At 32.3% G+C, this 14,235-nt stretch overlaps 1 protein-coding gene and 1 non-coding gene across 2 annotated transcripts in view; one reads left to right on the top strand and one right to left on the bottom strand.

Moving 5' to 3' along the window:
• Smp_147420 (hypothetical protein) overlaps positions 1-11,806 on the bottom strand; it is a 51,681-nt gene extending 39,875 nt beyond the window's left edge. The window contains exons 1-3 of the mRNA XM_018789256.1: positions 11,673-11,806; positions 11,579-11,623; positions 11,439-11,543 (exon numbers count right to left, since the gene is read on the bottom strand). Coding sequence (XP_018654717.1) covers positions 11,439-11,543; positions 11,579-11,623; positions 11,673-11,707 — 185 coding nt within the window. The 5' untranslated portion in view covers positions 11,708-11,806. The remainder of the gene's footprint in view (positions 1-11,438; positions 11,544-11,578; positions 11,624-11,672) is intronic.
• On the top strand, positions 5,054-5,119 carry Smp_tRNA_02163_Gln_TTG.1.1. Its single transcript has one exon. It is a non-coding gene (tRNA).
• Positions 11,807-14,235: the final 2,429 nt, after the last annotated feature.

The following is a 14,235-nucleotide window of genomic DNA, read 5'->3' on the forward strand; positions in this document are numbered from 1 at the left end:
TGTTTTTTTAATGACGTGATTGATTACTTCGTATTAAACAGCTGAACCGTTTATGCGGACTTTTTTCCTCTGCAATACCAGTGCCTTCCAGTGGATAACTTATAAAATGTGTTCTTAAAGTTTAAGCTTGATTCCATTACTGATGGAGTTCACTCACGTTTGGAGTAAGATCAATGTCACCAGTAAAATTCAATGGTCGCTCCAGTATATTATATGTTAAGTGAAATTTGCAGTATGAACCATTTTATTTCAACTTATCATTTTAAGGTTATCATCATTACTATGATAGTTGATAGGGCTAGAAACAAGTGGTTGTGCAATGAGTAAACATTGGTGATAAGTAACAATAAAATGAGTAGAGCCCAGTTAATAAAATAAGATTACTAATCTAGAAGACAGTCGAAATAAAATGACGTAAGTAATTAATTAAAAGAAAGGGTTGGACAACATTTTTTATCAGGTAATGAAAGAATAATTGTCACTAGGGTAAAGAAGGATTAATTAACATTTTCTTTTTGACCATATCAATCAGGTTTCTGATGCCTGATAGCAGAAGCTTCATCAAACCTAAGAAGACTGGAGCTCGTATACTTATTAATCACCTTAAAAGATTGTAAAGCATTGACCTGATTTCCTGTATATAAGAGTTGTTTAGTAATTGAACTGTTTAAAGTGGCTCTTCTTGTTAGAAGGCTTTTTGGGAAATGTTCAAAAAGTCTAAGATATCCTCACTTTTCTGTTTGGCCAAAGGAGCTGCTTTGGCAGGTACACGTAAATTTACAGAAATAGTCGGTGGTAACATCAAAGGGGTACTTGTTGACATTGAACACGTTTTACACAGTATTAGTGGTTTGGCTGTCAGGTAAGTTCTATCTATCTATGTTAAGCTTCCTTCTGATTTCGCTTCAGACATCACCACCTTTAAATTTAAATATTGGTTTTCTGTTGACTATAATTACATTCGTCTTGTTTTATTTAGATTTTTCATAGCTATCAATAAATTCATGTTGGTACTTGTTGTATCTTAGGTATTTTTCCACTTTCATCAACTCCTCTTCCAACTGGTCAGTATCCCATATCTTTTCTACTCTATATAAAGTGAAACATGTCATTCCCTTCATGCTCCACAGTAAACGAAATATGATGAATTTATTATATTCTGCTTAAATCTTTGTTTTTGCATTCTTCAAGTTAATGCCTTCTATTTTTCGTGACTTATAATTTCCATAATCCATTATTTTGTACCAGAACTCAGAGAAATCCACCATCTGTGGAAATATATCTTTGAATTATTAGGGTGGGTGTTTTGGGGTTTATATGATTTAAACATCATTTTTACGTCATTTCAAAACTGGTATTATTTTGTGGAAAAATCTGTGTTTAATTAGAAACGAAATAAGTGTAAAACTAAATCAACATCATTTTATCAAAAAAACTTTTAATTCCTAACTATTAAGAAATACTATGTATGAGTATTGATCACAATGAATGCTAAACCCCCCTTCTTACACTGGAAAAACCGTTTTGATAGTAAATTAAAATATTATAGATTAATCTTGCAATTATAAATTGAATATTATTAAGGCATTCAAAAGTAACCATCATTGTTTCCATATTGGTGTTTGCTTGTAAAAGATCATTTCATCATAGATCAATCAAAATGTTGTACAGAAATCATCCAAAGTCACAAACTGATACTAGAACATGGTTAAGTTGTTGTTGAATATAACTTTTTCATAGTGTCGTGATTTGTTTTTATTTAGGCAACAGAAGTTCTACTACGCAATTATCGGAATTAATTTCATTAGTTAAATCATTTGAAAAAAACTTTGAAAAAATATCGTGAATTCACATATTTCCTATTTTTTCTACAAGTGCTAAATATTGACAAAATATCATTACGGTAATTCATTAGTGTTCATGAATGATAAACGTAAGTAAACTTTAATCTCAGCTGAATACATAGTATCGAGATATTGGCATTTGTGAAGTAGTTAATAAGTGATTTGTTTTATTTTTAGACAACTTTACAATTTGTTCTCAAGAGATCACAGTGGCCGGAATCGAGGACCAGTGAATATTGTAATAGATATATAATTAAGTTTAAATGTGAATAGTCAACCTTATTCTTACTAGATTTAGTTCATGCTGTTTAGTTCATGTCTTCCATTACTACTACAACAGTTTTTAGTCATGAACTAGTATTCTTTTACAAATCACTTTAGGCTAAGATTTATTAGTCAGTTATATTTTTCTAATTTTATATGGATATCTACTGAAAACTTTGGATCGAAACTGGCCTACTAAATAAATTAACGTCAGATGGTATGATACATAAAACCACAACTCAATAGCCTAACCTTATGATGAATACTTCAAAACGTGAAAAGTTCAGGTCCATTCCGGTATAAAAGTTTGTACATTATCAACATAAGTTCAGAAAAACTGGTCATGGTAACTTTTTATCTTTTTACAGCTTTCCGAACGATGTAAATTGGAAGTACGTAATACTACTTTCAAGCTTTTCAAACTCTTACAAACCATGTAAATACATACGAATGGGGTTTATCAACAGTTCCTAAACGTTCAGTGATCACCTTCGACTGACTAAATTAATCTTGTAAGTTACAAAAATTCTAAAATTAGTGAGAAAAAATGTCTTTTGAATTTTGAAATAGAACACAGTGTGTTTCTTCAGTTTGCACTTTGTTCAGTAAGAATAATACCAGTTTGATTAATAAAACTCAGCTATCAGCACCGAATAGATAAACTTTACATTGGTTAATGTCTATGTAAATACATCAGTCCTACAGACGATAAGTCGATTTCCGAATAGCTCAGTGTCAACATCTCGTCACGACACTGGGTAACTGTAATCGAAATCTCATGGAATGAAACAGTTTTTTCAGGACAGATAATCTCCAGCTAAGATATAGATCTTTCTGTCAGCTGCTAACATCCTAGTAATATCAGTTACCGATTGATTACCTGATTGATTAAAACTAAACGATTGAGTTAAATAATAATTTAACTTTCCACAGTAAAACTATTCAAGCAAAATCATCTTATGAAAGGCTTTTTTACGTAGTGGAAAGCTGAAACATGTACCTATGGAGTTATATTTTTAATCAGATAAAGTTATAAAACTATCTATTAGTAATATTCAAATGTTATACTGATAATGTTCTGGAAAGACATAGCAGGCACTTTATGAAACCTGTATATTAAACAAAGTCTCGCTTTGTTTTATTAATGTGTTTACCATTTTCTAACAGTCAATTTAGTATTAGAATCAATGGGTTGAGCGAATCAAAAGGTAGAAAATAATTGAGTAGTTGTGAATCGATAATTTAGAAAGCTGATCCATTGGTATATTAGGTAAAATTGTTTTAAAAAAAACATTAAGTGATATGCGATAAATTGTGTTGATAAAATATCATTATGTAATAAAAACAGTCTTACATTAAGACAAGATGAAGTGTCTCGGCATCTCTATGTTATTCATTCATCAAAATCCGTTAAAATATTTAATAATTATAAGGTTTTTTTATTTCAAATACCATTGCGTTATAATACCGCTTTGACTAACCTCATGTTATGCGTGCATCTAAAATCTATTTCTGTGAACAATATACATTGGTGATTTTCAAAACTTCTAAGTTAAGGGGAGTTCTTCAACAATGTCAGATGATATCAAAAGAAATTGATTTTCCTGTAACTATTTCTGTGCAGTATTTTATGAATTCGCCAACAATTTGTTTTACTTAATAATTACTGGACGTTCAATTGTATACAAATATTTTGATACTACATTTTTCAGTATTTATTTGAACGTTATAGTAAAATGTTCAAGGAGAAATTCAGTGAGCTTTTCTGGCTATTTTACAAGGATTTCTATGACACTGTTATTGATCCCTGAATCTTTAAACTGCTATGGCTATTGAGAAGTACAACAATATTATTTTTCGGTATGGAATTATAGAGACTGTAGAGTCTTATTAGACCCCAGACTGATCTAAGTTAGATAACCAATGAGATGTGGGAGCACTAGAGGGTTATTTTGTTCTAGTATGGAGCTCCTCATCAGTATTAATCCATTCCCGCAGCCCTAAGTCGAACCCAGGATTTCCATCCTCAAGCGTGAGCGCCTAACCTCTAGGCTGTTGAGCCAGTAGACAATGATGTATATGGATTCCAGGTTGTGGGGTCTTGGATGTACACTGATAAGGAATCCAATACTGGCACGAAACGTATGTCAAGTGCTCTCAGGTCTTTGATTCTTATCCAACTCAGACCGGTTCTTGATTTCAATAAAATCATAATCTGAAATTGTTTGTACAGTTTTTCTCTGACCTATAGCCTCAAAAGACTCAGCTTAAAATATTCAAATCAGGACATATTTTAGCTTATATTATACACATCATTTCCGAATACACAAATGATACTGCCCAGTCTATACAACCTTGGAATACAAATAATAAAATAAATCATTGAGAAAGAATCATTTGAATTTGACAACTAATAGGGGAAAGGGATTACTAATGACTGATTTCAGGGTTTTCTAACAATGATGAAATTTTGAGCAGACATATTATAATTTGAATGTTGTTTATAACAGTATATATGAGAGGATCCTAGTAAAGGTACATTTTAAAATGCCCCGTAAAGTCACAATTTCTGTTTCCATAAACTTCGGTCAAATCATGGTTCAGATGTGGCACGAATGATATTGAGTTTAGACTTTTCCACAAGTTTAGCAAAGCTTAGAAGTGAGTAGATATATATCGTCCATTTATTGTTACTATCCTATCGGAAACCTCTGTGATTTTTAACTGTGAAATGGGAGGAGTTTCATGCTGAATTATGTACCGGAATGCCTGTAAAATGTATGTAGGTGAATAGCCTTTGTTGTTATTTTAAAACGTCATTCTATTGAATTGTGAAAATGATTCTCAATTAACGATACCAAGATATCTTCAAACTATGAAACACTAATACTACCACTACACCACTACTACTGGAGATTTAATATGGAAACAATTTACATCAGGACTCAGTGGCCGAGTGGATAACGCGATGGCGTTTGAAGCGAGGGTACTGGGTTCGAGTCCCAGAGTGAACATCAACTCTGAGATGCAGGTACATCCAGCTGACGAGTCCCAAATAGGACGAAACGCGCGTCCTGGATTCCGCTGCTAGCCACTATCCATCTTTGCTTAATTTACATACGGTTATCTATATTAAATATAACTATTACGTGTGGACTAAAAACGAACATTAAAAAAGCATCATGTTAAGTACTTAATTCTTGATGATCAGAATATTTGTCACAAAATACTACTTTCAGTTAAACTAAAAGATATCATACACAGCAATGATCCTTGCTGATATAAAGTCAAGAAACCTTCAGGTCATTAGATTAGCCATTTATCTCTGAGTTGTTATAGACCCGCCATCCAGTTCATCGTTTGAAAATGCTCTTTTTAAGTGTTACACAGGAGTTACCTTTATGAAAACGATCAATAGACTTACGGCGTAGTAACACATTTGAGGTAATCTAAACAGTATTTATTAGAACAAATCTATAGATTTGATGAATTTGATAATTCAACTTTTAATGGCATAACAGTATAGTTGTTATTGACAACTAACCAGATACCTATTCTAACTTACTTTAGATCATGTGAAGATTCAGTTTATAAAATATCCTGTAAATATGATGCAACGAATGGACGTTAATCGCCCTCAGTTCTCTCTCAAAAAGGACTTTTCTATTACTAAAAACTCTGTGGTAAATAAAACCGTTAAATGAAGAAAATTATTCAACATCAACCTGTAAATTGTTGATTCGTCTTGTGGCAGTGGCCAGCATCAATTTATTTACACACCGATTTTTGGCAATTCTAATCTTCCTCCCACTGCCACGTCTAAGTACATTATCACTAAACTAATTATATCGAGGCTAGTATTTTGCAGAACCGGATAGTTAACACAACGTAGTAGTGAAACATTAACTAGTCTTATGTTATCACTCTCTCAAAGTCTATTAAATATTATCATATAGGCTTGCAGTATAACAAATTATCTTGTTTATATGTAAACTAATATGAACCCCATCAACTTACATACTATTAATTATATAATCTGGTCAATTAGTTTAGTAACTGTGATTAATTTAATTCAGTAGCATTGGAAACTAAAACTAAAATTTAAATTGCACTAGGTTATACCATTAATCATTAACAAATCAAATCCATCAAGTAGAAACTAATATGAAAAAGGTAATTGATTAATATAAACTTTCCTATGAATCCTACTGAAACTTTCAAATTTTTCAACCATAATATGAGTATAATAACTACTGATTCTCAGTTTATTTAGATGATGAAGAAGAAGAAATAAACTTTACATTTCACTAAATAGCTAGATAAAAAATTGTTTTATTGCATGTTAATTATGTATTTATTTTTGTATAGTGGAATGAAAGCGTATGAATTACTTATTTTAGTAGAAATCCTTAATTTTTTCGAGTTATCCTGTTAGGTAGAGGATAAAAAAGATTGTGATCATCAGGAAAATAATAATCCTACCTAAAATGACATTTTGACTAACTTGTCACAAGAAACTTTTTATGACGATAAAATGAAGTGACAAATACAGGCCTACAGTTTATATTTTTTATATCCTAATCAAACATGTTTAAAATGGAGCAAACTAAGTGTTATTGTGATTATTCAGAGTTTATATATTTTACTAAGCGTTTAAATTAAACCTATTAATTTCTTTCGTAGTAGCTATTTCGACTTAGATATCGGCTAGCGTAAACACTTTTCTTTCTTTAACATAAATGACTTTATTTAAAGTGGTAATTCAAACAATATGACCAAACTAAATGACGCAATATCATTTTAGCCAGCATTCGTCCATGAATTCAAAACAACATACAAATATAAGTTTATAGTTCAGTTCTGAGTAGATGACGTAACTCGGGAGTAAACTGAAACTATTTCTAACTATTATCATAAGTTCAACCAATCCTGTGACTGAAAAAATTCTTTGAGTACTAAAATATCGTTTTCTTGAGGACACACATATGGAAATGATCCAACGTTCAGTAGTTCATTGATGTTATTTGAAAGATATAATCTTTACCATACTGCCCGATCATGGGATTCGTTGAGTTTAATTCGCTTTTAGTCAATCTGATAAGTTCCTAGTTGTTTTCTCCAGTTATTCATGTCTAATTTAAGTCGACAAAATTACCAGTTCTTTTTTAATATTCACGTGGTCTATGACAGTGAGTTCACATGACGCTGAAAACTGTAATAAAATAAATCTGATGTATTTGATTTACTATGGTTAATTTACTAAACACGCAACTAATAACAGTCATTGACCTATGAATACATATGTAAACGTATAATTTCTAATCAATATAATCACTTATCTATTCGATTAAAAGTAAATTGTATTTTTGCTTATCTAATCATTTAATCACTTAAAACTTGTATTCTAAGTATTTTGTATAGAAATTTGCTTTAGTATTTTTCCTAGATTTCCCTCTATCCTTCTAAATTACCTTCGACTGTCAAAAATCATTTTAACCCACTAGTTTTTCTATGTACTGTTGTGAGTTTCTTTACATATATAATGGTATATCCGACTTTGTACAACGGCATAAACGATTAACAGTTGAAACCAATAACCCCCACTAATGCACATCATTTTGTCTTTCTAACGAAACATAGTAAGTTAAAAATTTAAGTAGCAAGGAGGCTATTTTCTTTCTTTATTTATTTCCCTTTGAAATGCTTTCTGGCCAACATGATCTCTACCTTTTTTGGCCCTTTTTGTCAATTTTCCGTGCAGAACTATCTACCTATTCTACACGGATCATTTGCTGATATCTATGATCTATTAAACACTCCATCCCTATTAACTTTTGATTCCAAGTCACCACTTGACGTTACTGAGTAGAAATAGACTAAAATTCTTTGTCCAAATACGAAGTTGATCTTCCATCATATTTATAGAGCTAGTTTCAAAGTTTGGGAATGGTGAGCATTTAGTTTGCTTTGTTATACGTGGTTATTTTTCTGAAGGTTAAAGCCAGCTCAAACCTAGGAATATTTTCAGTTTTCTGGAAGTAATTATTTTTGTCGTAACTTGAAGCCAAAATCCACTATTCGTAATGCAAGTGGTTGCAAACATCTAGAAATTATTGAAAGTTAAGAAATTTGATTATTCTTTTTCACCATTCACAGTAAATAAAATTTAAGCCTAAAATTTCGCATTCTACCTGAAAGGTCATCAAAATATAGATCAGCTGGCTACCTGTCCTATCTTAGCTTCCGGTTTATCAGCAGTATGCATTTCTTACCGCATCCATGGTACAACTCAGGATCATTGAACCTCGTTTTAGCGGAATGGCCCTCATTTTAACTGCAATTAATGACCACCAATCAGTACAATATTTGATATCTGTCTAATTTCATTTGTGATTGAACACTATTAGATACCATTCTTACTGCAACATCGGACCTTCTTTTCAATTTAGTTATCTAATCATATACGACTTTACAATCTCATGAATTTCAAACATTCTCATTGAAACTCACTATTAAGACACGAGAAATAATAAGCGGATTCTTTTAAACGTCTGAACAGTAGTTAATGATCGATTTCATAAAATAAACACTGTAGTTTATGTTAATTTAATCTACCCACTGTTTTCTCTGTGTTTTCATTATTCTTTTGGTAAGTGAACAATTTTATATTGTGAACAAGCCCTTGTAAATTCAGTACTGCTACATTCAATATAATATAAATATATTCATAAAAATGCTATAAATTTGCATTGCCATAAAAAATTCTGAAACCTATGAAACTGGGTATTTTTCGTTGATATTTATCTTGAAAGAATGTCAAGCAAATGAAAAAATGTAATGACACAATCGAACTTTCTTGAACTGTTATTCCATTAAACTATACTTCCGACATGCTCAGTATCTCCCAGTAGTTCCCCAATGATTAGTTCAAGTAAGATGAATTGTCAGTAGGTAATATCCTATGTACAAGAAATGAATTGTTTTGAACACATTTACTGTGTATTTGTTATCAAAGCAAAGAAAATTCATAACGGGGTGAATTGAACTCCGTACAGCTAGATAGAAATCCTTTAATAAGCTACTCTTAATATGGATTATTTAATTTGCAATAGAAACCACAAAGATTATCGGAATGATTCAGGGATAAAAGAATAAACTATTCAATTCGTAGTGTATTCCGCTTAATATTGTTTTTATTCTTACTCTACTACATTTGTTAAACATTGGATAGATAAATTTAACACTTGATAAGTTAAATACTTTGGTTCCTATAAGTCGCTGTTTATTTTTACATTTTATTTTTCAAGCAGTTTTCTCATGGTTATCAAAACGTTGATGGCAAAATATCAGTCAAAAGTTTTTGATATGTGGAGAAATGAATCTCTTGCCATGATCAATTAAATTTACGCAACTTATTTCTTTTCGACGAAAATATCTAGCCTCCTAATGCTTAACATCTTGAATAAAGTCACTATTTTTAAACATTTAGAGCTCATATCAGGTTGTTACTATCAAAATTTACTGGTGATGTGGTGCTAACTCCATAAGGTTATCAACTACTAAACATGTGTGATGTTTCCGATTGCAGATTTAATCCTATCAAAACGTAAAATGTCAGGGATTTAGTTTTATAATTTCAATAAAGCTCCACAACACTTTGTTCTTTCTTTTCGCTATAGATACTGAAATCTGTAAGTCATTTGGGTTGGATGTACCAACTTAATCAAAATTCTCTGAGATATCAGCTGTTGATATATCATAAACAGATGATGAGTAGTTCACTTAGCAGTAGTATTAAGAATGTTCAAAGGAGTCCGATATTTTTATTTCATAATCCATTTCTCAGTTGAGTGTATCACCATTCAACTTACACACATTCAACTAACACTACTTGGAAATTAAAATGATGCATACCAATAAAATGTGCAGTTTGCAAATGTTAAGACTTCATTCATTAACTAATTTCTCCTCTAGGCTCTAAAAGGTGGTAGATAAAACAATTGGTGCTGTACACTACAGAATTTTGATCTGTATTTGTCATAATCATTTAGAATTTTGAATAGACGAAAAGTAAAACCTTCTGTGTACATTCGCTGTTAAAACGTTTTGGGTGAATGTTATTTTAGTTCCTAACTCTGATTAAAAGCCAACCTGCAGGAGGGACTAAAAGGACACAGAAAATGAAAGTAGAGGCGACTATGCAAAGTTATACAACTTTAGGTTAGAAGCACTATGAAGTTTTAGACGCATCAAAATATGGCTTCATAATTTACCTTAAATAAAATTAGTGGCCGAAACAGATGAAGACGCTGAACTACATATACACATAATTTAAGACTTATTTGTTGAACAATAGTACGAAGCCTCATATGCGATAACTTAATATGATTTCTTCTGTGTTATACTGAAAGTTTGGTAAGTGCAACCATTTTATTACATATCTGCTATTCGCTATCCATGGAAAGTTTGTCCGCATTAAAGTAATATAACTTGGTCACTCGCATGGCTCTAGAGGTTTCAGTCAAAAAGGCTCGTCAGCTTCCTTAAATCGTTTTCTACTTGTTTCTTAGATTCACTCTTACAATGCATATCGAAGAAACAGAAAGCTAGCCTCTCATTACAAAAACAAATTGGTTATATTTCCTATGATACACAGTATTGGAAGGTGAATGAGTCACCTTTGTTCTTCGGAATTGCTTTGGTGTATATTTGTGCATCGATTCAACATATGAGTCTTCCCTATATAAACGTAAAGATGAAAATTTCAGAATAAAACTTTCAGTATGAGCTGAGAACCTAACCAAGATAAAGTAATGAAAACAACAAAACCGTTTTGAGATGTCATGAAATTCATATGACTGTTTACGTTTAAGAGAATTGAGTCATAACATATGGTACATATAAGCAGATCTTAAAGTCTGAACTCTCTCTATTTGAACTCAATAATTTCATTGAGTTTAAAAACTAAAAAATAGACTTTCTTCTCTGCATGCTTCAAAGACATATCAGTTTTTGTCTAATCATACTTCGTTACATAATTCCTTAATGAAAACGAAAGAATTGAAAGAATGTGAAGTTTATTTTATGCTGAGTTAGCCTACCAGTGGTTAGACCATTGAAAAAACTTGTAAAAAACAAATCTAACTTAATCTGATTGAAAAACGTTTTCCAGAACCATCTTTAAAATTGTGATAACTGGAAGATCTAGAACGTTTTTGGCACATATTTGGATATATATAATAAAACAGCATTTTGAAAATTTCATACCGGTGAATTGAAATAAAGTAAACGTAAAATTAAAAAGGTCACAGGTAGTTGGTAAACACTTACTTGCAGCGTTTAATGCACTTGTCGTCTATGTCAGATACATAAAGAGCGCAAATCCCACCATTTAAACACGGTAAACCCTCATCCTTGCACAAAACAGTACCTTTACTGAAGAAATTGATATGCAAATATTCTCAACTTACTTGTCGCAACCTATATCAGCGAGGAACGTCTCTGAAAAAAATTTTCTGCATTAGGTTTTTAAGTGAAAAGTTTACTCCCAAATATTATACTTACGCATTGGAGGGATGCTTCGATGTTGAAGAACCCATACAACGATGATATTATTTATCCCTTTTCACAGTATGTAACTTTGTATTATACACTTCATTTGATTGTTATCATTAAGTGACAAAAGAGAAAACTTTTATAAGGAGTACGTAAATAGCGACGACCTAGAAACAGAACTTTGAATAATTAAAACAACACGGAACCAGTTACGATCCTGATAAAAATGTAAGACATGCATACATTTCACTACTCTATCAACATTAATTCTCATTATTGGTTTGATAAATAAATTGATGTGCATCAGTTGTTCTGATTTTACGGGAACATTTCAAATACTTACATGGCCCAACTGTGATCTATATTTTTAAACACAATGAACAGTGTAAGTAAGATGTGAGCTGGTAGTAATCGACTGAGTTTTCTCATGGAGAAAGTGTTATTGGAACCACTTACTGATAAAGCTTGGTTATAGTTTTCTTGTTCATATTTAGACAAGACGAAGGTTTGGAATAACAGAACCTGTGCAGGAAAACTAAGCTTGTTTCAACCATACACTTGCTATCCATTAAATTAGTGTTACATTTCGTCGAAACATAGTCAGCTGTCAGTGCCTTCATTAAAAGATGGATATTCATACCAAAGAACTTTGCAATTCTTACCTTTGTCTTCTCACATCTCTGACTAAAAAAGTGACAAATTATCTGCGTCCATAAAGTGGACTGTGGATTCTTTCGCGAGATAATAAGTAACTTTATATGAAGTTTTCCGGACTGAAGTTTCCTTATCTCAACTCTATGGCCGTCATCATCTTGAATACTTAAAACCTTTTCAAAATCAGTTGAGCTTATCCCAATAGCTTATAAGATGGACAAATAATCGACAATACTATGAAGAAGCTTGAAAAACACATCTCTGGCAAGACTTGGGATCATTATTTGTGAGCGTAGTGATTCCCAATCGAATACACGATACACAGCGCGATTAATGTTTTACAAAAGCTGTTAGTGTATAGAATTCTCTCATAATCAAGTTAAAGCTCCATTTTACATAGCGAACCATCATTTGTTAGCGGGACATCGAAATATATATATATGCGGAAGTACTATTTGTTATGCGATGTGCCAACACCAATAATTTACCCTAGGTCCAAACGTATGGTAGATGTAAATAACCTTGAAATTTTATTCTCCACGGACCGTGACATATTTGGACAGTATTTATCAATATTATTTGGCTTATTGGTCGAAGTTCTACCCGATTGGCAAGTCACTTAATATCAAACAGTTTGCTGAAAGTCGTGGTAAGGGACAGACAATAAGCTTCATTCAATTCTGCGCCGTAGACTTTCGTACAAAACAGGGGTTCAACTCCGTATTTTATGTGCATTATTACATTTCTGTAATAATGTTTATGATATACGATCACATAAGTCGCCATAATACCTGGATTAAACAAGAGGTTATTCCGAGATCAAAATATACCCCGAGATGACTTATAAGAAAGCCGGGCGGCTACGCAACTTCCAAATGAACATCGACGCGGAACGGAATAGGATTTGTGCTACGGAAAATGATGTCCTATTTCCAATTGTTAATTCGTGCTTTACGAAACTACTGCGAAAACAAATGATGGAGTTGATAAAAATTAATATTATGAACAACGAATGAAGTCCAAAAACAAACTAAAAATAAACGGGACAAAATAATTCGTTTTAAAAACCTTGCGAATTTCCACAAAAGCAGAAGGACCCGTTGAAAAAGATGACTATTAATAGTATCATACAGAACCCGAAAAACAAATAATTTTAACATCTCATCGAATCTCTTATGGAAAACAAGCCACAAAGAGCAGAAGATCACACGGTCCACATAACTATGAAAACTGAATATATGGTAGTGCAAAGACGAATCAAGAGAAGTAATTAGATTGGTTGGATCTCAAAAATCTTTGTCACGAGCTTCTATAAATCAATTAATTTCTTTGTACTCTGTGCGGTTTCAGGTAGTTAGTGTGAATTGACAGATGAATATATTAAAGTAATAGTGCAAACAGATAAACAGTGATGACAAGGGGTGAAGTTAGTAGGATGTATTGTTGATAACAAATATGATGAAAAGGGATCAAGGAAGCACTAACTTCAACGTGTCAGGAGGTTCTGGGTCCTAAGAAGCATCATCACAAGGAATGGATCTCTATGGGAACCCTGGACAAGATTCAAGAAAGGAAGAACAAGAAACTAGCAATAACAACAGCCGAACACGAGCAGAAAAAGTCAAAGCACAAGCAGACTACGCAGAAGCAAACAAGGAAGTGAGGAACAGCATTAAGGCTGACAAGCCGAAATACATGGGAGAACTAGCAACGACGGCGGAGAAAGCTGCAAGAGAAGGAAATATGAAACAACTATATGATACAACGAAGAAATTGGAAGGGAGATATAGAAAACCGGAGAGACCAGTCAAAGAAAAAGAAGGAAAGACAATCACGGAGATTCAAGAACAGAGGAAAAGATGGGCAGAATACTTCGAGGAACTGCTGAATAGACCAGCTCCATTGAATCCATCAGACA

Source organism: Schistosoma mansoni, chromosome W, assembly GCF_000237925.1.
Source record: "Schistosoma mansoni strain Puerto Rico chromosome W, complete genome".
NCBI classification, from domain to species: Eukaryota; Metazoa; Platyhelminthes; class Trematoda; order Strigeidida; family Schistosomatidae; genus Schistosoma; species Schistosoma mansoni.